The sequence below is a fragment of the Lissotriton vulgaris genome, chromosome 3_1 (genome assembly GCF_964263255.1).
Source record: "Lissotriton vulgaris chromosome 3_1, aLisVul1.2, whole genome shotgun sequence".
NCBI classification, from domain to species: domain Eukaryota; kingdom Metazoa; phylum Chordata; class Amphibia; order Caudata; family Salamandridae; genus Lissotriton; species Lissotriton vulgaris.
In genome coordinates this window covers 1,066,027,639-1,066,053,326 of record NC_141689.1, presented here as the reverse complement: position 1 = coordinate 1,066,053,326, position 25,688 = coordinate 1,066,027,639, and the positions used below count along the sequence as shown (strand labels likewise).

Below are 25,688 nucleotides of genomic sequence, written 5' to 3'. Positions count from 1 at the left end.
AGCGGGCTTGCTTACCGCTCCAAAGGGGACTGGAAGCCTGCCCCTGCTGTTCTCTTCACCCGGCAATGCAGCTCGAGTTGGGGAGAGGTCAGTGCGCATGTTGGTTTAGCTGTCCTGAGATGGCCTCCACACCCACATGCACACTGACAGGAGTGCCCAGTGCCCACCACTCCTGCTGCTGATGGATCCATCCCCAAGACTCTGATGATGGCTAAGGTGTTCTAACCGGCTCCTAGAGGTAAAACGAAATGATAATAAAGCAGTTTTAATAATTGCTTTATTATAGTCGGGTAACACTACTCTGCCATTGCGGAGGAGCTACCCCTGTTCTTAAGTTCTACATCAGTACAAGAAACCGAGGAAGAGGGTCTGAGGACCGGTCTGATGATTTGTCAAACTATAGTAGATTCATAGACAACATGCTAAGATTAAAAGGAGCACCACATTCAGGGGCTTATTTATGAGAGCCCTGTGTCACTTTTGCACCAAGTAAAGTGGTACATGCATGGCAAAAGGCTCTCATTTGATTTATGAAGCCACCAAAGCCACCCTGCATGGCTTTTAGTGGCCTCATGAATCATGATTAAGGCGACACAGTGCATATCTCTGTGTCGCCTTACTCTGTGCCCGGGAGGCGTTCCATGCGCTTTGCAGTGGGGTTTCCCAAGCAACACCCATGGAATTTGACCCTGCCCCACATTTACTAAGTGACGTAAACCTGGGGAAGTGCCAAATCTGTACGCCTCCTGAGGTGAGGCATAACCAGGAGAAATATGTCTGTTTCTGCTCATTTGTTCCCCTTTAAATGTAATCTGCTTTCTGCAGCACACCTAGAAAGAGGAAAATGCATCTTAGGATTCTTTTTGTGTAGGAATGTGCACCTTCCTGCACAAAAACAATCCTGCATGCAATGAAGGCACCCTTGCACTATGGTGCAAGGGTGCCTACGTTGCCGCTAGGCTGCCTAAAGGCACCAGCTCAGCACAGGAATGTACTCTATTGCCTAAATATAGTGCATACTTGCCCTTTCACTTTGGCACAGGGCAAGGCAGCAAGCTGCCTTGCTGTGCTGCCCTACACTAAAATCCCATAAATAAGCCCCTTATTGAGCACGTTTATTCTATTGTAGATGTGCATTGGACCAGAACATCTCGATTTTCTGATGATGCAGTGAACTGGAAATACCAAGAGGAGGCAGTTACCATCTGTGCACTTACAATGAACCTCCGTTAACTTTAGTGACACACACTTACAAGTTGCACATATCAAAGACTCTGAGGTGCCTTCTTTTGGTACAACTGTTCATCAGAGTAACACAGGACTAAAGTCTTTATTCTGTGAGTGGTGACAGTTCTACCATCCAAGTTGTATGGAGGGTCCCGATTATAAACACACAAGAAACACTGGAGTTATTCACAAAGGAGGAAAAGTCTGTACTCTTTGAAGATGGGGATACTCAGTCCCATTTTACTACCCTAGGAGGTTTAGCACGCACTAACCTGATATCAAACACTTAGCCTAGTTCTTCCACTTGTCCAAAGTTTGAAGAAGATCTCAAAGCCTTAATTTTGGAAAACGTGGGAGGTCTGGAGTTGCTGTGCAGGAGGGAGCAAGGACGAAGATGTTTGAAAGGAGAAGATGCCACTGGAACCACTGCTTCAGGTCGATTTGAAGGAGACTGGAGAGCTTCTTGGTTCCAGCAGGATTTTTCAGGTGAGTGGGAAGAGAGAAGTGTGTTCTGAAGAGAGAGAAACAAAGCCTCGATTTGAGTTTGGGTGGGGTTTATATACCCTTTTGAAGGCTCAATGGATGTAGCTAGATCACACACAGCATGTGGGGAACATGGCTATCTGGAAGGTTCTCGAACTATTGGGAAAACACGTGTTAATACACTCTCTATGACCCTACAGAATGAGCAGGTGCAACTTGCTGATCGGAACCAAATAACAGGAAATTAATGTATCGTTTTTGCTAAAAAAAATGCCTAGTGGAAAACAGCACCAAGGCCGCTGTAACAGGGAGAGCATGGCTTGCCATTGGCATACAGGACTCTGGAGGAAGCTTGCAGGGACTCAAATGGAAAAGTACCACAATGCCCAAGGAACAGCAAGATTGGTTCATCCATTGGTTCACGGAATGAGGGGAACACTTGCTGACGTTCAAATGCAATGGGAATTACGGCTGTTGGGGAATCATTGGTCATGAGGGTGCTGGGGAAGCATCAGTCATGAGGTCGCCGGGGTAACATCAGTTATGAGGGATGCTGTTGAAGCATCAGTCATGAGGTCGCCGGGGTAACATCAGTTATGAGGGATGCTGTTGAAGCATCAGTCATGGGGGGTGTTAAGGGAACATGGGTCATGAGGATGCCGGTGAAGCATCAGTCAGAAAATCATAGCATACATAGGGCGCCATGGATTAAAGCAAAACGAGCCCTGCGTGCTAGACCACTATAAGGCGGAAGCAAGAGCCCTGCACACTAGACAACTGTGTAGAAGATACAAGAGGGGGTCGTGACAGAGAGGGAGCAGGAGGGGTCATGATAGCCCCCCCCACGCAATGGACAATCTACAGGTCGTGACTCATGTGGGTGACAGGCATTTAAGTAATAAACCAGATAAGGGGTATGAACATTGCTGGCTAGTACCCAAAAATGTTCTTCAAGACCATACCCTTTCCAAGCAATCAAGTAAAGCAAGCATTCTTTCTTAAACTTAGAATCAATGATACTCTGTTCATTGAATTCCAAATGATCATCCAACAATATGGATGAAAAAGGGGGGCATATGGCGGGTCTGCATAGCAAGCGCTGGATGAATATGTAAAGCTTCTGGCAACTGTAATTTAACAGTTACTGGGTTAATGACTCATTCTATAGAGAAGGGACCCACATATATGGGTGGTAGCTCACATGGCTCTTGTAGTTGCAGGTGTACAGTGTACAGTTAAACTTGTTCCCCAACATTATAGTCTAGTTGTTATTGTTGATGTCTGTCAGGATATTTTTTCATACACAACTTAGGGGCCGATTACAATGTCATTTGGAAAGACTCCCAAAAATTCTTTGAATCCGTTTCAGAACCTATATTTGTGACCGAATTGTACACATTTCTGACCGACTGATTCTAATGCAAGGAAACCATTCGGGCAGTCTGATTCGGTTCCGAGCGGCATTCAGGGCAGAATTGTACAGCTCTATCGACACAGTTTCTGACCAAGCGATTACGATGGCCTATTCTGACAGCCATTCCGAATCGGTGTGCCTGACACAAAACGGCTGTTGGAATCCGACTTTGCGGGCCCGTAGCAGGCCTCCCTTCACCGGGTCCTCGGACTGGGGCCAGTGGGGGTCCCCATGGGGCCCCTCTTTCCAACAATGCACAGTCTGGCAGGCACCCTGAGGTGCCCGCCACAGGGTACAAGATTTTCCCAACCATCCCTTTAATCAATGGGAGCCTGTGTTCTCGTTCGGAACACAGGCTCCCATTGAAGTCAATACGAGTCCGATCAAATGATGTTGTGAAGCATCTTTTGTTCAGCACTGCCTGTCTTCGGTCTTTGAGTTGCTTGCAGCCGCTCAACTGAAATGCAACAAAGACAAGTCAGAGATCCTCCTCTATAGTAAATTCCCGCCTGGCTTCAGAGACACAATCTGGCCTCTGGGGTTTCCTTTACCAACCTCCAACGGAAAATCCGCTAAGAACTTGGGAGTGTGGTTCGAGGATGACCTTTCCTTCTCCACCCAGGTAAAGAAGCTCTCCGGCTGCTGCTTTGGCCTCCTCAAACCATTAAGGAGCTTTCTCCTCCTCCTCCCCAGGCTTGCTAAAGAGACGGTCATCCGTGCCTTGATCCTTTCCCGCTTGGATTACGCCAAAGCTTTGTATGCTGTACAAAAGGGGGTGGTGATGGACGGAGCATCTGAATCAATCAAACACTCACACCCAGTCAAAGGATCTGGGTTTAATCCATCACCGTTCTTTAGCCCACTCTGCCACCCCAGTTCAGACATGGCTATATGCAAATCAGTCTGACCCTGTGCCTCATGGGAACAGTCCAGCCCGAACTGCAAAGCCATGTCTTCCCTGGACCGGAAACAAGCTTCCGAGGACCGGTTTCTGGCATTCCAGCAGTCTTCAGCCCGGCTTGCTTGAATCCAGTGGCAAAGTGAGCAATGGACTCACGTCTGAGCATACCCTGCCACCCTTATGGCGGCCAAAAGCGGTACAAAAGGTGGTGGTGATGGACGGAGCATCTGAATCAATCAAACACTCACACCCAGTCAAAAGATCTGGGTTTAATCATCACCGTTCTTTAGCCCACTCTGCCACCCCAGTTCAGACATGGCTATATGCAAATCAGTTTGACCCTGTGCCTCATGGGAACAGTCCAGCCCGAACTGCCAAGCCATGTCTTCCCTGGACCGGAAACAAGCTTCCGAAGCCCGGTTTCTGGAATTCCAGCCGTCTTCAGCTCAGCTTGCTTGAATCCAGTGGCAAAGAGAGCAAGGGACTCACGTCTGAGCATACCCTGCCACACTTATGGCTGCCTGGGTGTGAGTGAGTGTTTGATTGATTCAGATGCTCCGTACATCACCACCCCCTTTTGTAAAGCTTTGTATGCTGGCATCCAGGATACTCTTTGAATAGACTCCAGGTCACCCACAAAGCGGCCGCCAGGCTTCTGCTAGGAATTACCAAAAGGAGTAGTGTGCATGAAAATCTTTGCTCGCTCACTTCATTGGCTCCCCGTGGCTGATCGGGTCGAATTCAAATCCCTGGTGATTGCCCATTGAGCCCTACATGGTCAAGGTCTCGCTTATTTGCAGAAGAGGTTCTCCTTCTACGTCCAACGGAGACAATTACGCTTATCAGCTCTTTTCCTAGCTACAGTGCCTTGCTTCAGGTGCTCCAGGATGAGCTGTTGCTCCATGGCCATTAAGGCTGCCCAGGCTTGGAATGCTCTTCTGTTTCCTTTGCGCAATACCCAAGACCTGTTAGCCTTCAAGACACTCTTAAAAACTCACCTCCTTCCTTAGTGACAGTTAGGTGACCCCTCTTGACCTTGACCTGCGCCGGGACACTCCTCGGAGTAGCTGTGCGCATTACAAGAGTATGTAACATAACATAACATACCATAACATAACATCGTAATTGGTTGGTTGGACTCACAGAACCCGATTTGGTCGAAAACTATTCCAAAACCGATTTGGACTTTCCGACCTAAATTGTAATTTGCCCCTTAGTCTGATGCACACGTGATAAAATCTGCTGTTGTAGATCAGCCAGGCTTTTTACAAAGTCTTTTGTGTCAAGTACATTTTCAGAGTGCATTACAACTTTTTCAGGCAATATACAAGGATGTGTACCAGTTCAGCAATAAAAAAGGAATCCCAGTGGCTGAATGCTGTGAGTTCTGGTAAACAAATTCAGTGAAAGGCAACAAGGATTTCCAACCCTTCAAAGTAGAGATCGTTAGACATCACAATGTCTGTTTCAAAACCTGGTGTGCCCACTCCATCTGCCCATCAGTTTGTGCATGAAAGGCAGCTGAGAGTCAAGCATCAATGACCAACGACATACAAAGACTGTGCCAAAAATGTGTAATGGATTGTGGGCCCCCACCAGGAATTATGGTCGTGGGGAGTCTATGCAACCACATGATGTGTTAAATAAACAGCATTGCAGGGGTCTTGGGTGTGGATATCTCTTTTGGGGCCCCAAAATGCACCATCCTGGAAAAAAGGTCTGCTACAATCCAAATGGTACTATAGCCATTAGAGTTGGGGAGGTCAGTAATAAGGTCTGTGCCTATGGGATGCCAAGGATGTGGAGACACTGGCACGATTCATATATAGCCTGAAGGGGTGGAATGGGAAGTCTTGTTTTGAGAACATATTGGGCATTTGTGAACATAGTCATAGATATCCTTGGACAATGTGGGCCACCAAACTCATTGCTGACAGTTTGTTAAAGTCTTTTGGATTCATGAATGATCTACCAATGAAACGTCATGACACCAAGTAAAGAATTCTGTAATGATGAAATGTCCACAAGTGATGAAGTATTTAAGAGATGCTTTATTCCATGTTGTATAGAGAGACCCCACCAGGAGCATCCAGCAAGGTGCTCAGCCCAGCCAACTGTAATCTCTCAGGCAGAACACCAACATTCTGATAGATGCATCACATGAACATTCCATTAGAGGTAGAGAAGGATAGCATAGAGAATACCAAGATACCACATTATCCTCTCTTCTTAAACAGAAAACAAAAGGCTAAAAACAGGAACGGAGAACAGGGGGAAATGAAAGCAAGTAAATTGAGCAAAAGCGGAAAAACGAACAGTAAAGAGAAAACACCCATAAAAAGAGAACAAAGAAAGATGAATGGAAAAAAACGTATAAACCATCCTCCCTTCTTACACCATATAAACCATCCTCTCTTCTTACAGAACTTTAAAAGGAAGGAAACAATGGAAGGCAATAAGAAAAGAGAAAGAACAAAAGAAACCTTCATTTCAAGAACAAGGAAGATGAGGAAGAGTAGAGGTGAAACCTCATCTAAACACTATTACCTCTAAGCAAAATACAATTACGTATGCAAGACATAACAGTGCAAGAAGTTGCAATAAAAATACATCAAATCTGAACATATTTAGCATAGAAAGCATAAAAGCACATAAATAGAGAAAACATAAGCTAAATATGTGGATGTAAAACCTAGACTCTAAAAGTAACTGGTAAACTAGCATATTTGAATAAAAACACATAACATGTTCAAAACTCAAATGCTATAGAACTGTAACCCTAGCATAGCTCCTCTGAAGGAGACAAAAATACGCACACCCAACAGGGCAGAAAACAAAAATAGACGAGATCCCTGTGGACAACTGACGTGGTGCCAGGTGGGACTAAAACCCACTACAGTAAAATGGGACTTAAACCCCATAGCAAAAACATTTAAATAAAGTAGAAGGGACTAAAACCCTCTACAAACAAATGGGACTGTAACCCATCGCAAATACATAGCAATTGCGCAAGTAGGACTAAAACCCACTGCAAGCAAATGGGACTTGAACCCATCGCAAAAACATTAGAAAATAAACAAGTGGGACTAAAACCCACAGCAAACAAATGGGACTGGAACCCACAGTAAGCAAAGGGGACTGGGACCCATTGCAAATTAAACAGGTGGGACTGAAACCCACAGTAAGCAAATGGGACTGGGACCCATGGCAAAAGACATTTAAATAAAGCAGATGGGACTAAAACCCACTGCAAGTAAATGGGACTGTTACCCATTGGAAAAACATTAAAATTACACAGGTGGGACTAAAACCCACTGCAAAGAAAAGAAGACGGGAACCATCCCAAAAACATTTAACCTAAACATGTGATCAATAGAGCAGCTGGGACTAAAACCCACTGCAAATGCAAAAGACAAAACACTGTTGTGAACAAGTGGGAAACAAGACATGCATGTGTGGAAAACGAAAGAATAGGGCATTAAACATGGACCCATTGCAAAAACATGGCACACAGGTCACTAAAAAGTACACAAATAGGCATTCAATTAAAACTAGACGCCGGAGCTCGATCCTTGCCCCCGAAAAATATCCTTATTTAAAATGATGAACACACAAGGATTCAAGACAGCGCTCCGTAAGACTCCGTCATTTTCATGAAGAAAAGTACACAGTACCTTAGATTCGTGAGCTCGATCCTTGCCCCCGAAAAATATCCTTATTTAAAATGATGAACACACAAGGATTCAAGACAGCGCTCCGTAAGACTCCGTCATTTTCATGAAGAAAAGTACACAGTACCTTAGATTCGTGACGGAACTCAATTTTTAAATGAGGGAAACATTACACTTGTCCTGTTGTCAACTGCATCGCAATGACTAAACTGAGTGAAATAAAAACGGAGCTTGAAGGTTTGAAACAAAACTCCAAACGACGTTGAGGCAAATGAATTAACAGCGCAGGTAACACAAGGACTCCCAAAGGCAACATGGCGGCACGCACAGTGACGCAAAGCAGGGTGGCTCACGGCGCTTCTGTACACCAAACCAAATCGGGAGATCCGGCAGAGGGGTCGGCATGTTAGAGAAGCTCCGATGAAGGCAGCAGGTGAGAGCGTGCACAATGAAAGACACGCGCTGCATATTTAAACGGTGAAAGGCAGTTAAGCTGAAGATGGCTTCAGTGGCTCGATTTTCGCCCAAAAACACAGGAAATAATGTTTACAAAAAATAAGAAATCACCACAAAAATTAAGTTTTGGCATAAAGTGGTGGTAAACGAGTGAAACAAGCAGAAATCACCAAACTAGATCCTTTGTTCACTCAAAAACATGGAGCCAGCTCTGTAGATAAAAGTCTTCTCTTGTCAAAGACTTTAAATAAATAAACAATTATTCACTGCCGCTTAATGAAACCATACTTGAACAGTCACACATCTTCCCAGAGAGATTAATGCTTACCCTCACGTGAAGGCACAGCACAGGATGAGCCAAAAACTGTAAAGATTTGAGTTTACTCTAGAGGGCACAGCTCCAACACAGCATATAGTAGGCTCTCCTTGTAAATAGGACAACAGGCAGAGTTGGCAAGTGGAATGCTTATCCTCATGTGAGGATACAGCGTGAGTCCCAAAGTCAAAACAAACAGGCATACCCAGCGTGAGGGCACAGCTCCAACTTAAAATTTGTAGACTCACTGGTACACAGGACAACTGCCAGACTGCTGTGGGCGACCGATTGTAGTTCACTGGTGGGGTCATGCTGGCAGTTGGGGTAGCTTTTCTTGTTGCAGGGGGTCCTTTCTTAATTTGTAGTTTTCTTCCTTAAACTTGAAGTAGTCTGAAGTACTTCTAGACTTGACAGATGTAGGTTCTTCCTTAAGATCGTCGCCAATATGTAATGATGAAATGTCCACAAGTGATGAAGTATTTAAGAGATGCTTTATTCCTAGTTGTATAGAGAGACCCCACCAGGAGCATCCAGCAAGGTGCTCAGCCCAGCCAACTGTAATCTCTCAGGCAGAACACCAACATTCTGATAGATGCATCACATGAACATTCCATTAGAGGTAGAGAAGGAAAGCATAGAGAATACCAAGATACCACAAATTCCTGTCTTAATTCTTTCGTGGGGACATATAAAGTGGTACCATGGTAAGGAAGCTCATTGTACAAATGATTATCTTCTCCAGACACCCAAGAGTCCATTTATTCTGGACTCATACTCTTTCTAACTCTTTGTAAGCAGGTCTTAAGGTTGCAGAGGCCTAAAATTTGCTTTGAGTTCACAATATTCTGTGATGTCTGTCCTAGAGTGTCCTGATTAGTGTAACCCCATCTAGCTAGGAGTTCGGCCTTAATCTCTTGTATGTCTGGCCAAAGGTAGTGTTGCCAATCTTGATCACATAATTTAATGGACAACAAATCTCATTTGGCGGTTAAGAAATTCTGCTCTCTGCAATAATCTTTTGATAATATTGGAACTTGGTGCATGGGTTCTGTTGTGCTATCACATTGTGACAATATACCACACACAGCCACCGGTGGTCAATCTGCCTCCATATGAGAAGACTGCGTGGGGTCTGGATGTCTGAGTGTTGGGGCCGTGGTGCATTTCTCCTTAACTAAGTGAAAGGCAGCATTGTTTTCCTGGGACCATTCAAAAGATACCTTCTTACTATCCAATTTGACAAGTAGTGAATGTTCTGTTTCAGGCTCTGAGGGCGAGTTAGTATGGCAATCCATCTTACAGTAACAGGATCCTAAGGTGACTAATTGAAGGGACCAGTCAATAGAGGGATTGTGCAACTGAAATCAAGAGAGCCCTAAAATAGCACCAACGGTAGGTGTGCCAGTGAGCTCAAAAGTCAAGGTCTCAATATACCCTTTTCTTACATACTAAGGATAGTGGAGTAGTTTGGTATATAATCAACCCAGGAGAGAGCTCAGAGCCATCTACGGATCTAACAGGCTCTGGCTCACTTTTTTTGGTAACTTCGTGTCAGAAGTCAAGCTGCTAGCCTTCGGTTTCCCTTCAGTTTGGCAAGTCATCCTCAAGCAAAAGACCTTGCTTTACAGCAACACAAACATAGATTTAATGTATTTCTTTTTTCTGTTTCCTGGGTAGTCAACTAGTCATAGGACTGCGCAAAGCCCTCATTTGTAGATTTTGTCATATCCTGAGTCTTAGAGTTTGACTCTTTCCACTCAGACTACACAACTGGCAGTCTGGGCTCCACTTAGCGACATTCAATTAAACTATAGTCAAGCCTGACAACTAAGTTAATAAACTCAGTCCAAATGAAGGGTAAATTTAAAATGTGCGTTAGGAAATCTTTTGAGTCATACATTAACCCCCTATAAAAGAGTCACCTCACCTCCATAGGCTAAAGCAACATGAGCCCTGTGTGCTAGACCACTATGCAAAGGAAGCAAGAGCCAAGCACTCTAGACAACTGCTCAGAGGATGCAAGAGGGGGTTGTGACAGAGAGGGTTCTGGAGCGGGTCGTGACATGTGAGTGTACAGTTCAGGCTTCAGGCGGCAAGGCAGTTTGAGTGGCAGATCAGGGTAGTCCTCTGAAGTGCACAGCAGGCCACATTCAGCAGGGTGGTCCTCTGAGAGTCCTTCTGCAGGTCGAGAAGTGAACTGAAAAGTGGGTATGAGCGCTATTTGTATAAGGCACAATAGACTGATGTTAAGATCTTTTTGTATAAGCTGAGGCACAGTCTTTTAAGTGCACATGGAGCTGCACACAGCTCTTTCCCCCATCCTGCTTTAGATTGCTCATCCTGCCACCATCTAGCACCTCTATGACGTGGTTATCTGAGAGGAATGCAAAAAAGCCAACTGCCAACTACCCCTAGTAAAGTGAGCCTGGAAACAGGCTTTAGGTACCAAATGGTTAGGACAGAAAAATGCCAAATATCTAAAAGAAGCCTTTCAAGAATTGTGACCCAAAATCTGATTTTACTATTAAGGAGTTCCATAGATAGAAAACACAGGGACACGTTGATAACAATCAACAATAGAGAGTGCTTGCACTAACGCTATTTCTCCAACTAATACCCCCACAGGAAATGGTATTGCTTCCCGTAACTAAGAAAGAAACAAGCAAAACACAGCAGAATGATCCAGTACAGAGGTGACAGAACTGCCCACAATGGACGGTACGTGAAAACATAGAGATAAATGCATCAAGTAGACCAAAGTTCCGTAAAAGCCAAAAAAACACACATTTAAACAAACTATTACATCTTAAAGGTGTAGTATGATGTCCTACCCCAAAAGTTCACAGCCCTGACGAAGACCGCACACGAAAATATCACCTGGTCCGACAACAAGAAGGTCGAAACGCGTTGGCAACAAATAGTGGTACGGAGGACTTTATGCACTTCTGATTCCACCTCATGGGAACGAACAGTGGATAGGATTAATTCCCCCATGGAGCATAAATGCTCAAAAATAGACTCCCGACCCTATACAGGACCTGAACAATAGCCAAAACTGAGGGATAAAATAAGATCTGACCCCAGTTAGACAGTTTCTATAGTAGCAGTAGGGCAGAGAGGAGAAAACCACCTCTCTCTGATAAAATCAAGCATCGACAATGTGTATAATGATGTATTAGGAACCCCCCGCCCCTTTTAATTATGGCAATTGTGTAAATAATTTTAGGTGTGTGTTGTGGTGTTTATAGGTGGTAAAGATGGGAAGTATTTTATTTTTAATTGATGAATTAATAATTGGATGTATATTATTTTTATTTGATTAATTGGTAATTAATTATGGTAATTGTGTAATTAATTGTAGGTGTGTGTTGTGGTGTTTATAGGTGTTTGGGGTAGGAAGTAATTTATTTTTAATTGATGTATTGATAATTGGATCTTAATTAATTTTAATTAATGAATTGGTAATTATTTATGGTAATTGTGAAATTAATTTTAGGTGTGTGTTGTGGTGTTCTAGGAGTAAAGGGTGGGAAGTCATTTGTATTTAGTTAATTAATATATAGTTGTTTATAATATTAATTGTTTGATATGTATTTTGGCTAATTGTTTATTTTTTTGTCTGTTGTTTTTACTTTTAAAGGGGTAAAGGGTGATTATTAAATACATTTTAATTAGTTTATTATTTTTTTTAATAGTAATAGTTTTACATTTATAAATAATAATTGTGCTTTATTATTTTAGAGTTTAATTTAGGCGTATGTTGTGGATATCATAGTGTCAAAGTGTATGTAGTAATTTAATGTTTATTCGTTTTGTTTTATTAATAATATTTTTTTAATTATTTGTTAATTATTTTAAATTTGGAAAAAAATGTAATTAAAAATGTTGAAGTGTTTTGTTATTGGGGTAGTGTTATAGGGTAGGAAATATAATAAATACATTTATGTATTAATTTGTTTATTTGTGTGTAAATATTTTCTAGTTTAAAAGATTTTTTAAAATACATTTATTATTGTATTTATTATGTATTATTTGGAAGTATTTTATATGTAATAAATATTACAATATTTTTTCCTTTTATATATTTAATATATTACAATTTTCCTTTCTGAATATTGTTGATTTTAATGTTTTTTTTCTAATTTGCAATGGTTTTTATTTTTATTTTAACTGTATGAGTGTGAGTAGTAATTGTTGTCGCTTCGCTATCCAACACTTTCCCTAATGTTGCATTCACTGGAGTGGGAATAGTTATTTTTACCTCTCCGCTATCCAGCACTTTCCCTACTGTTGCACTCACTGAAGTTGGAATAGTAATTTTTACCCCTCCGCTATCCAACATTTTCTCTACTGTTGCACTCACTGGAGTGGGGATACTAATTTTTATCCCTCCGCTATGCAACATTTTCCCTACTGGGGTCATTTTTATACCTCTGCTACCCAACACTTTCTCTACTGTTGCACTCACTGCAGAGGGAATAGTAATTGTTACCCCTCCACTATCCAATACTTTCCTTACTGTTGCACTCACTGGAGTTGGAATAGTAATTGTTATACCTCTGCTATACAACACTTTCTCTAATGTTGCACTCACTAGAGAGGGAATAGTAATTTGTACCCCTCCACTATCCAACACTTTCCCTACTGTTGCACTCACTGGAGTTGGAATAGTAATTTGTATACCTCCTCTATCCAACACTTTATCTGCTGTTGCACTTACTGGAGAGGGAATAGTAATTTTTACTTCTGCGCTATCCAATACTTTACCTACTTTTGCATTCACTGGAGTGGGAATAACAATTTTTACCCCACCACTATCCAACAATTATATCTACTGTTGCATTCAGTGGAGTGTGAATAGTAATTTGTACCCCTCCGCTATTCAACACATTCCCTACTGTTGCACTCTTTGGAGTGGGAAAAGTAATTTTTTTCCCTCCACTATCCAATACTTTCCCTACTGTTGCACTCTTTGGAGTGGAAATAGAAATGTCTACTCCTCCGCTATCCAACACTTTCCCTACTGTTGCATTCTTTGGAGTGAGAATAGTAATTTTTTCCCCTCCGCCATTCACTACTTTCTCTACTGTTGCTTTCACTAGAGTGGGAATAGTAATTTGTACCCCTCCACTATACAACAAGTTCCCTACTGTTGCACTCTCTAGAGTTGGAATAGTACATTTATTGATTTTGCTATTCAGCACTTTCCCTACTGTTGCACTGATTGTACTGGGAAATCTAAGTTTAAATATTTTTTATTAGTTTACTGTTTTGATAGATTATATATTTGTCTTTATATTTTAAATTATATATATATATATATATATGGCAGACTGGTGTTGTGCAAAATAAACTTTTTAACACCTAAGAAACGGGTCTCGTCTCTTCCTTATTGTGAAACCTATTTTTTTTGAGTATCAGTATCAGTGTCTGTATGGTTCGGTGGGGTATATGACTTAGAGCACAGATGCATGAATGAGTGACTCACTATTTGTATGTCTTTTGAAGACAGCATGTGTGCAAGACTGTATGGGTGGATGATTGTGTGTATGGGTGGGTTAGTGAGTATGTGTTTTTATAATTGATTGTTTAAGAGAGTAAATATGTTTCCGTTTCTGTAGAAGTATGTGTAGTGGTGTGTATATAGCAGTATAATCAAGTAAATGGTTTTTTGCATGTGTGAATTTGTGTGTGTATAACTATATGGATGAGTATTAGTGTGTAACAGGATGTATAGGTGTATGAGTACATATGATGAGTAAGTACATGCATGAGTGACTATATAGAACTGTTGGTGAATGAGTGGATGTGTAAGTAGATGTTGGAATTACCTAATAAGTTGTTGTAATTGGTATTGGTTTCTCCTTTTTTAAGAAAATGTAAGTTTCTATTTTTGAATGTGTGTGTCAAAGGTTATTTTATGCTGATAGGAGGTCTGCCACTTTGTCACAAGGATGTTGTCATCAGTGATGTCATTTGAGATGTCATCAGCGATGTCATGAGTGATGTCACTGACCATGTCATGAGTGATGTAATATGTGACGTCATCAGCAGTGCATTGCACGCGCAAGTTATAGTGAGTCCAACTAACTATAGCGTGGTAATTTCAATGGTTTTATGCGAGTAAAATTTCCACCTAACTATAACTGGTGTGAAACCTATGGTTTTTTCAGTGAATTTAATAATTCCTAACTATAACTGGTGTGAAACCTATGGTTTTTTCAGTGAATATATATATATATATATATATATATATATATATATATATATATATATATATATATATATATATATATATATATATATATATATATATATATATATATATATATATATAGAATTTCTATGGCAAAATGAAACCCCTCATTTTGTTCCTTTGCAAATTACATGTTTTAAGTGTTAACACTTTATTCCAATCAAGATGACTTCAGGTGTGCCATAAATTTGGCATAAGTAAGACTGTTAGCGCTCTAGTTGTTCTTTAGAACACTCTGGTACATTCTGTCATTGGGCTATAGTTGGGCTACATCTGGCTGATATTTGGGCTACATTTGGGCTCTTTTGTCTCTGGTGGCCATCTTAGGAGACTGCATGTCAGAATTTTTTTAATGAAATATAAGAGGATTTGAGAAGTCACTCAAAATGTGCACTAATTTTTCTTTCTTCAGCACTAATCATAATTTCTATGGCAAAATGAACCCCCTCATTTTGTTCCTTTTCAAATTAAATGTTTTAAGTGTTAACACTTTATTCCAATCAAGATGACTTCAGGTGTGCCATACTTTTGTCATAAGTAAGACTGTTAGCGCTCTAGTTGTTCTTTAGAACACTCTGGGACATTCTGTCATTGGGCTATAGTTGGGCTACATCTGGCTGATATTTGGGCTACATTTGGTTTTTTTTGTCTCTGGTGGCCATCTTTGGGCTACATTGGTCTACATTGGGCTACATTGGGCTACATTTGGGCTCTAACATATATATTGCCCAATGTAGCCCAATATATATTTTTTCAAAGTTAACTTTCGTAAAAACCACTGGAGCACATATCTTGAGACATAGCAAAGGCACATCGGGCTACCAGTCCCTACAATTTTGCCAAGTTTGGTGGAAATCCATTCAGCCGTTCGGGCTAAAAGTGAGGTTGACCGCCCTATGGAAATTAACATGGGGGAAAACACGTTTTGGGACCCCCCTTTTATCTCCGCCCCCCCTTGACGAATCCTCCAGAAACTTTCAGGGAAGGACCGGAGCTCCGCGAGGCAAATTTGGAGAAATTTTCAGGCAGATTCGTCAACCAGCGCCAAAGTTATTCACAATAGAATTTTGAGATTTTGCATTGAAAAAAATCCTAACTATAACTACCTACTGGCGCCAGTAGGTTATATATATATATGCTAATCCCTAACTATATATGGTCTATAACCTATGGTTTTTTCAGTGAATTTTCAAGGTTTTGTAAATGCTAATCCCTAACTATATATGGTCTATAACCTATGGTTTTTTCAGTGAATTTCAATGGTTTTTTAATAGCAAATATCAAAAGCTGTAAAATGTATTCTTATTCTAATTCAAAAATATATTTTATGTTTTATTTTTTAAGCAAAGGACCCAGATGCATTTACAGTTTATCACTAACAATGTTCCAGGCTAATGTATTTTCACGGGAAATTAACAACTGTCCTGCAAGTAAAATATTCCTATTTCGAGAAAAAGGGCGTTTCTTCGTCCCATGAGGGAGCCGTTGAGCAAAAGAGGCTCGGCCTGCTGTCTTAGTCGCTGATAGGCCTGAATATCGGATTATTATCGATCACTTTATGTTGCAGGAGTGGAAAACACAACAGCCCTTGACCATTTATCTTTACAGCATTCCTGCGTATTATACCTTTTAACCGTCATGTAATCGGGCTGCTTTATATCACTTGCCTTTTACTGATTCGAAAACAGGGGCTATTATTCAAAACTTTACCAATCTAGGTACTACTCCCATGTTTTGTTTTAAAAACCTTTATTGTGAAAATGTCAGTATACAAATACGGGCCTATAACCACGTGGGCCGGCCACGGAGCAAACTGGAATCGTACATGATGAGGGGACATTTACACTGTAGAAGAACTTAACGGGTGGGCCATAGGTTGCAAGAACTAAGGTGTCTAACAGTTGCGGAATCGGTGGATGTAAATTTTATAATTAAAGTACGACAGGGCCAGTTACAATAAAATTATCTAGATATACATTTGCGGGCAAGTACCATGGGTGACGTTAATTCGAACTTTCAATAGTACACTGATCAATAACACATCAGAACTTAATATTAATAGGGATGTCCAAATGTTCAATCAGTACTCGTCCCCGCCCGCCATGTGCTTCAAAACTGCATACGTATCTCGTGATATCAAGACTGGGCAACCAGTACACAACAAGGAGTTGCGAGTCCCATTTATACCGGCGCCATTTTGGGCGAGGCCGGGCAGGTCCAGGATATAGTCAAAATGTCTCCACCAACCAGCGGTCGGACCAGAACCCCTTTCGGCAGTCAAAAAAGGTTCAGTTAAATGACAACAGAAGAGATAGGCAACAAGAACCATCAGTCAAAAGAGGGGAGGGCAAGTTCTTCCCTACCGGGTCACGTTGGGGCTCCACCGGAACTGATCGAATTGGTAGTCTACAGTGTTTCTTGATGTTTCAGACTGAAGCTGGCGTCAGCATGAGAGCACCACCATCTCGTGGCTCCGTCGTGGCCATTCCGCAAGCAATCATGACAGCCGATCCCCACCGGAAGCCTGCGGGAGTCGGGGGCCCCGGTGACTTTTGTAGAAACTTCAAGGATGAGGGGACGCTTTCGGGAATGGGGCCCATGCCCTAGCAGGCAAGCGTCCGAGTTCCAAGGTGTCCCAGGGCCATTTTAGTGGACCAGGCCCAAATTCGAAGAGCCGGTCGCCATTTTGAGAGTCCTGTGGCAGCCGCCTATCGCTGCACCGCAAGAGTGGGCGCAATTCAGCTGGATGGTGGGCGAGACGCTGTAGCCGCAAGAGCGGGCGCAACTCAGCTGGATGGCAGGTGAGGCACTGTGCCGCAAGAGCGGGCGCAACTCAGCTGGATGGCGGATAAGGCACTGTGCCGCCAGAGCGGGCGCAACTCAGTTGGATGCCAAGGGGCGCCCCACTGCAGCTGAGAAGCCTCCACCTGGGGAGGCAGGGGAGGCCCGTTCACGCCGCCTCCACCCCCCCCCCCCGTAGCGCCCCACGCCGGCTTTCGGCGCAGCATTGTAGGATGGCCAGACCAGTGCGGCAACTTGCTGGACACCACCTCGGTGCCGTCCGGATCTCGGCGCGTTGTGCTGCCTTCGGCCTATTCGCACAACGGTCCGCTACTGACGCCGCCTCACAGGCCGACGGATTTTGTAGGCTTTTTATAGGCAAAAGCCAACTAAAAGACAGCCCAAAGCAGCCCATTGTTGCTACTCCGGGGAGGGAGGGGCAGGGACAGTGTCAAGGGGACGGTGAATGCTTTGAGATGGATGTTGCAGCAGGCTGCCATGTAAATAGTTGTTTTAAATGTTTTTTTTTAACGTGTTTACTTTGTTGGAGCGTTGTATATATTTATAAGTTATTAAAGTGTTATAATCCTACTACTTTGTTGGAGTGCTATATATTTGTAATGTGGCAACAAGCACAAAGATGTTACTGTATAACCAGAAAAAGACATAGTCCAATTGTGCGTGATCTAGTCCAATCTGGTGACGCCGATAGTGGGTATCAGCAGACTTTCATTTGTATAGCGTTTGTCGGTTATTGGGCGGGGTGGGTGGTAGGGCAGGCATGCTTAGGCAGCGAGGGCGGCGGAGCTGAACTACCTTGTGGCCATCCCGACTGCGAGCTTGGCTCCTCCCCCTGGTTTCATACTTTTGTGGAGGGCTATTTCCTGATGTTTCTTGTTTTAGCAGGGTCAGAAAGGATCCTATCAGTGGCCTACTGATTTTGTTTGATTTCTTTTGATTTGCAATAATTTGCTAGGAAGTTCCCATGGCTAATCCGTATTTTATATATATGTCCTCTTTATTAGGGGTGCCCTCCGGTGGGGCCGGACGAGCTACCTCTAATAAATGGTGCGGGTAGAACCAATTACCAATCAGTGGGGAGAAGATAGGCATTACAGATTACAAAAGGGGGGACAAGGGTCTGCACTACCTATCTTACAGTGAGAATCACCATTGCTCCCCCCCCCCGACTGACACCCTCCTTTGCCTCAGCTTGGATCATCATTTGCTAAAGTGTTCGAAGACCCCACCGTGAGTATAACAACAACCGGGGCCTTACTGCACACCCTGAGAAAAACTACGCAGCAAGACAATCTCTACCTTCTCCCTTTTCCATGTTCCAACGCTTTGAAATGAACAATATATTTTCTCGCAGTGACAAAATGGCGGTCAACACTTCCTGATTTCCTTCGAATCGAACGTTAACAGACATCACGCAGCAAAAAAAAAATTCCGCTCACGCGCGGCCGCTGGAAGACATGTATCAACATATATGAGCCTCCTCTGCCACCCTCAGAAAACCTAGGGGGTCAGGATACATCTCCCGTGCCCCCTTATACCCATTTCCCACATTGTTTTTCATCCATCTTGTGATTTAATTAAAACGAAACACAAAATGGCAAACTCCCGTTACGCTACCGGTGAGCGACCCGGTTCGCGTACCGGGAAGCGCTTCTACCGCGAAAAACGTGTTGACACATTGATAAAGGGCTTGACCCGAAACGCGTCTGTGAAAAGCGCTTGAATAAAAAATTTGGACAACTGACAAAACACCCCGCGAGTGCTGCCTTTTTCTTTCCCGGCTGGGGAGGAGACTTGGAGCGGTATATATATATATATATATATATATATATATATATATATATATATATATATATATATATATATATATATATATATATATATATATATATATATATAATATATATATACATATATATATATATATCCCAACACTTCCTTCGATTCACAAAAGAATTGGGGCGCACTCCTTCTGACTTTCCACAACAGGATGTTTATTGCGTTTTTATTTGCATGAAAGCGAGTGATTCGATGCTACAAGCATCTTGCTCACGATATATATATATATATTTAAATCAATATTTTTTATATCTATATTTTTTACATCAATATTTTTGATTACATTTTTTTGCACTTCCCTGTTTAGGTATGGGAGACTATTTTTAGTCTATATTTTTTTAAAATATTTTGAACATCGCTATTTATGTCAGTGAACCCTTTGAAGTGTTTAGACTGCATTTCTTTGAGAATATAGGCACAGTCCCATCAGCACCTGTAATCAGTTCCCTTTTGTAGGGATATCTGAACTCTTGCCATATTTAAGTAGGTCCTGCCACACTGACTGAGAAGTAAACATGTTATGAGTCTACACCACAAATGCCGTAAAACGGAGCTGCAATTTTAAGTGGTAGTTTCTGAAATGTGTGTGAAACACTCAAATGCTCTAAATCCCAGCAGGGGACACATACTCCTTTACCTTTCCAAGGTCCATCAAGTGAGTACTGTGACTGTCTTGAAGACATGCTATTTTTGAAATTCTATGTCCATAGCAGATCCTTTTGGTTGCATCTGAAACTACAACTTCTCCACTGCTTCCATCCTTTGCAGATGGCATGTCAAAGTGTTTGGTGAGTGTAGGTTGGGAACAATGAGGACACAATTTTCAATGGCCACAATATTGTGACCCGAATATAGAGGGATAAAATATTGAAAGTAAGTTGTATAGATTTTCCATACCTAACTTCACAAATACATTCAGTGGTGTCTTCAAGGTAGGTAAGTGTTGAGTTAAGAAGAGTAAATCCATATCTCCTTCTTTCTGTTCAGTTAACTCTTTGATATTTGGTCCCTTGATATTCTGGTCACAATATTATAATCATCCTATGTTGTGCCCTTGATGTTCCCTCTCACAATCGCTTGGGAATTGTTTCACTTCACGTGCACACTACTTTTGACTTAAGCTTTTAAAGACTGCGGATCAGACCGACATATGAGGTTTGAGCGCTTCCCGTAATATTCCATCTAAAGGTTGCAGGATAAATTGGGGTCCAGTGGCACAAAAATGCAAGCTTTGGAGAATGCATGTGGCTATAGAAACTATATAGATCAACATGCTGAAGAGAGGGTTTTAAGGCGTATCTTTGAATCCATGTGCAAGCATGTGGTGAAATATGCAATGCTCAGGCATGTTCTGTAACTGTAGCAAAGTAACATTCTTTAAGAGTCTTCAGATTAAACTGTGCATGTTTCTCTTGTTTTAGAAAGATGAGAACAATGCAATGGAGCACGGCTGCTGTCTACCTCTACCAGAGCTGATTCGAGGAAAAACCGATAATTCCTGCCCAAGCCCTTCAGAATATGTAGACGTAAGCTAATGTTTGATTCTTCCAATTCTTGTTCCAAAAAAAGCAAGTTGATGGACATGGACTATTGTGCATGTATTTATTTATTTATTTGAACATAAATTGAAGCATGAGGCCATTTCATTGTCATGACAATCCCTTTCCTATTTCATATATAATTCCTAATTTAAGAGCAAAATATGGCGATAGTAATGCACATCAGGGGTTGTAGCCCATTATCCCAAGTCCACCTCTCCTCAAGCAATCATGTGTCGAGATATCCTGGTTCCAGTGGTGTAACATCACTGAGTGTCCCATATGTCACAGATATTCATTGTCCTTGATGTGAACGGGGCCCACCTGACCGGTTTTGGGGTCCTTGAAGGGGTGGGTAGTCATGGGCCACAAGGGCTAGTGTGTTTCCGCTGCCTACTTATTCCATATATGGAGTGCGGCCAGTGCCAGACCGGGGAACCAAAAGCAGCACTGGCAAAAATGCTCAAACCAGCCCTGCTTCCCTCTCTCCTCACACAATCTCTCTCTTTCCATCGATCTATTCTCTCTCTCTCCTCCTCCTCCTCCACTGATGGTTTTTTCTCTACCTTCTACCTCACTCTCTCTTTCTCTCTATCTATCCCTCTCTCTCTCTCTCCCTCTTGAAGCCAGTCCTGTGGCTTCTGCAATTAACCTTAGGGCGCTGGGGAAAGTGACGGAAGCACCAGGGTGGCCCTGAGCTTTCAAAACTGGCCTAGAAGGTCTCCAAACCACCAGGGAATTGCCAGTGAAATAAAAAGCCTGTCTGGCCATGGGTGTCCTCCTCTATGGTTCCAAATCTTCAACAACTTCCGGAGAGATCTCGTAATTTACAGCGAAGAAGGAAGAACACTCCCTCTGATCCCAGCACAGTTCACCCCATTGCATTTTGGTAAATGCAGTATGCTTACTCCAAAGTTGCTGTCGTTTTTTACCAAAGTTGGTGCAGATCTCGCTGTTATCTCTAGACATGTGTTTATAGGTTTAGCCCTTCCTCAGTAGAGAACAGAAGTCGTAGATAGAGCAGGGAAAGTCAACCGGGGTTTCTGAAATGCTGCCCAAGTCTTCACAGGTCACACAGTACCTCTCCACAGGTACGCAGGTACATCCCAGGTGATCTGGTCAGTTTGTTGACTCAAGGGAGCCTTTTAATCATAAGGAGGGAGTGAGCACACTGTCTCTCATCGCAGCACAACTAACCCCTTTGCATTCTGCCCACTACATTAGCAGCAAAATAATTAAGAATAATCCAGGCCAGCACAAATAAGGTGTCCCAGAGAGAAAGCCCTGGGTTACCACCCCTTCAAGTGCAGTAGCAAAATAGAGTATGTAATAATATAGCAGCAACATATATCTTCAACAGGCTGCTGGCATCCATACCTATACAAGACCAGCACTCTAATGACCCTAGAAGCAAGAGCATAAAACGTAGGGCCTTCCTACGTTGATGGTGGGTCGGACTGCCGGCTGCCATCGCAGCAGGCAGGAGATTGCCTGACAATTAGTTGGAGGTCCCACTATCCAATTAAGATATGACTGCTGTCATGGAGGTTTGGAAGGTGCTTTTTTTCAATGCGGCTTGTGCTGAGGCCCAGGAAACGGGCCACAGCACAAGCCACAGTGGAAAAAAACGCTTTGTGCACATCCATGCACCATGTGAAAGGCACCATGAGGTGCCTGGCACACGGTGCATGGGTGTGGGGGGTACGACATGCGCTCTGAGGGCCACTTTGCAATGGCCCATTGGGGATGAGGGCCCTGTTTGGGGCCCTCAAAGTCACTTTCCAACTGCGATTTCATGGTGGACGGACCACCATGTAAAGACAGTCAAAAAATGACATCGTAATCCCTATGGCAATGCCTGCGCAGTCTCCGGCCCAATGTAGAGACACGATTCTAACCATCCCACCAATAGGATCTTGGAGACGGTGGTCTTCTCCCCGACGTCTGCAGTCTGACTGCCTGCATTGAAATGCAGTGGTTAGACCGATGACCAGTCTGTCGGGTGGACCACCACCGATGGCCGGTTGGTGCTGGTCCACCTAACATTGTAATCAGGCCCTTAGTCATGGTGCTCACAGGTTAAACTTCAGAAAATATAGACTTAAGCTGCCATCAATTAAAGTGTAATGGATTAATAAAGTGCATTGGTGGGGTTACCATAAGATCATGTGTCTATCTCAGCTTTAAGATGGATATAATACAACACATGATAACAATACAGCATGAAGTGTATCCAGCAAGGTATTAACAACAATACATAAAACCCCTTACTTTGTGGAAAAATTCTAAATAGCAACAAAATAGAGGGGACCCATATGATTCCACCCGTCAGCTACCCTCAAATGTGAGCCTTGATTGCATGGTCCCTGATTTAAAGTCACCACCCACTCGAATACGGACAACCAGATTAGGTCACGCTGTCTCTGCGCTCTACTGTCCTTGTGTTCATATCGACCTTTGTCCATGTTATGCATGGCAAGAAAGCGGGACCGCCACTCTGTCAATATAGGAGAATCTGGGTTAATCTGTCCTGAGGTTATACACATGCAGGCCACCATCATTGTCACAAACATCAGGTACGATTCCCCTTTAGAGAGCTCCCAAACCTCACTGAGCCCTAAAATACTGCTTGAGGAGTGATATTGATTTATTTTTGGAGGATCAGACAAATAAAAGCTTCAATCTTTTCAAGGTAGTTAAATAACCGGGGACAGGAGCAAAACATGTCAGCTGACAAAAGGCTGTGAAAAAGACCTTTTGGTTAGAATGTGTATATTGACCATGTTCCATCCTGGAGTGTGAGCTTGTATTTTTTGGATACATTTGTCATGATATATATATAGATATAAAACATATAACGGCACCCCAAGCAAGATTCAAAAAGAGAAACTACCCAAAAAAAGTTGTTGAAAACAGTTTACAAAGGGGGCCTAGATGGCCGCGGACCAGTCGTGGGAGTAAGTCGCACTAACCTCTTTCTCCCGGTAAAAGAAGAATGACTGTAAGACTCCAGGGATAATGCAGAAGAAACCTGGCTAGTTAAGAAGCAGTTTTTTGAACCTTTTGGCACTAGTACATCGCAATTTTTTCTACAAAGCTCGACAGCTCTCGTGGTTTGCCTCAAGGGGTATCCTAAAAACTTTGCACAACAGTGCTACCAGCGCTGCTATGCCTCCACGCGGTGTCAAACCCAAAGAAACGAAAGAGACAAAGGAGCCAAAGGATAAGACAAAGGATCCGAAAGCACCGGCTGACCTAACGAAACCGCCTGATGCCCATGCTGTGACAAGGAAGCAGGCAGCGGCGAAGAATACAGGCACATCCACTGACTCGACCACTAAAAACAAAACAGCTAAGGAAAAGGACGCCGAGCAGAAGGCTGAACAAAAAACGGCAGCCGCGAAGAAAAGCAGTAAAATTACGCCGAAAGACACACTGTCTAAAACATCACAGGGCCACGATTTTAGGCAACCTACCATGGTAGAGGCGTTCTCGGGGACACCTGGAGTATCCACGGCTCTTGTGGTTCATGGCGGCAGCCCGAGTAGTCCTGGATGACAAGGCAATGCCTCATCGGAGGTGGCGTGCGCACAGGGAACACCGAGCAGGGCGATCGAGGATGCGCCGCTATCAGAGCGGATGTTTTCTTCAGAGAGAGAGGTGCATCCGGCAGAGCGGCATGTAGGAGAGGCTGTAGCGGATTCAAAGAGGGACACTGATGCGCGCAGTAAGGTAAGTTGCGCTGGTATGTCTGACATTGGTAGGGTTATGACTGAATTTGATAGCTACACTTCAGAAAATGCCACAGAGGGACAAGTTGTGTTAGCAACAAGTAACAACGGCGGCAGCACCATGGAGCAGAATGCTCATGGGCAAACCTTCCCAGTGCCAAGCGCATCCCGAGGGCCTCAGACGCTACTGGAAACCTGCTCAAGGCGGATAGAGGCGCCAGGAGAGTTGGTAGAGGTCGGGATGGTTGGAGCAGCGGATGGTGCAGGAGCAACAGAAACAGCTGAGGAAACAGACCTAGAGTGCGGGGGCTCACAAGAGGGTTTGGATATCCGGGAGCCTCAGGCCTCGTTAGAAACCGGGCTGTTGGCGCCAGGCTCTCCTAGTGATGAGTGCTTTTTTTCTGTCAACGAGGAAACACATACATGATCAGGAAGTGGGGGCTCCGAGGTAAGCTTTGCAGATAGCTCCGCTTCAGAAACTGAACGAGACCAATTGGTTTCAGATGATACAATTCAGCAGGCCTCCTCAGACCAAAGGAAAAAACAACAGAGACACAGGCAGAAACTCCCTAGCAGCCCAGCACAGTTGGAAACGGCCAGAAAACTGGTATAGGACTACTCGGCCACTTCCAATTTATATCAGGAAGAGGACGAGCCGAGAGATCAGCAGAGGAAATCACATCCTGTACAGGATCAAGCTCCCACAATGGACCTACTCTATGCCACACTTAAACAGATGCAGGGGGGAGCTAGAACGGAGAGCAAAAGGGCTAAGCAAGCTAATAAGAAAATTCAAGGGTCTTTAAGTAAGATGAACAAACTGTATGCAGAAATGGCAGGAAGAGTAACAGAAGTGCAAGAGAGAACGGGAAAGTTGGAAGACGAGGTGTCACGCTGGCAGGAGTTCAAGGATGCCCAGGAGAAAGCAACAGAGGATATGCAATGGAAGCTTGAGGACTTCGAGAATAGGCAGAGATGCAATAACATCAGACTCCTGGGCATCCCGCAGGGGCAGAGGAGCAGGATGCTAGGTCCTTCGTGATCGCGCTCCTAA

At 43.3% G+C, this 25,688-nt stretch overlaps 1 protein-coding gene across 1 annotated transcript in view; it reads left to right on the top strand.

The window, feature by feature from the left end:
* The window catches only part of LOC147727408 (atrial natriuretic peptide receptor 2-like), a 592,594-nt gene that overhangs the window by 315,232 nt on the left and 251,674 nt on the right, over positions 1 to 25,688 (top strand). The window contains exon 13 of the mRNA XM_086963625.1: positions 20,787 to 20,891. Coding sequence (XP_086819751.1) covers positions 20,787 to 20,891 — 105 coding nt within the window. The remainder of the gene's footprint in view (positions 1 to 20,786; positions 20,892 to 25,688) is intronic.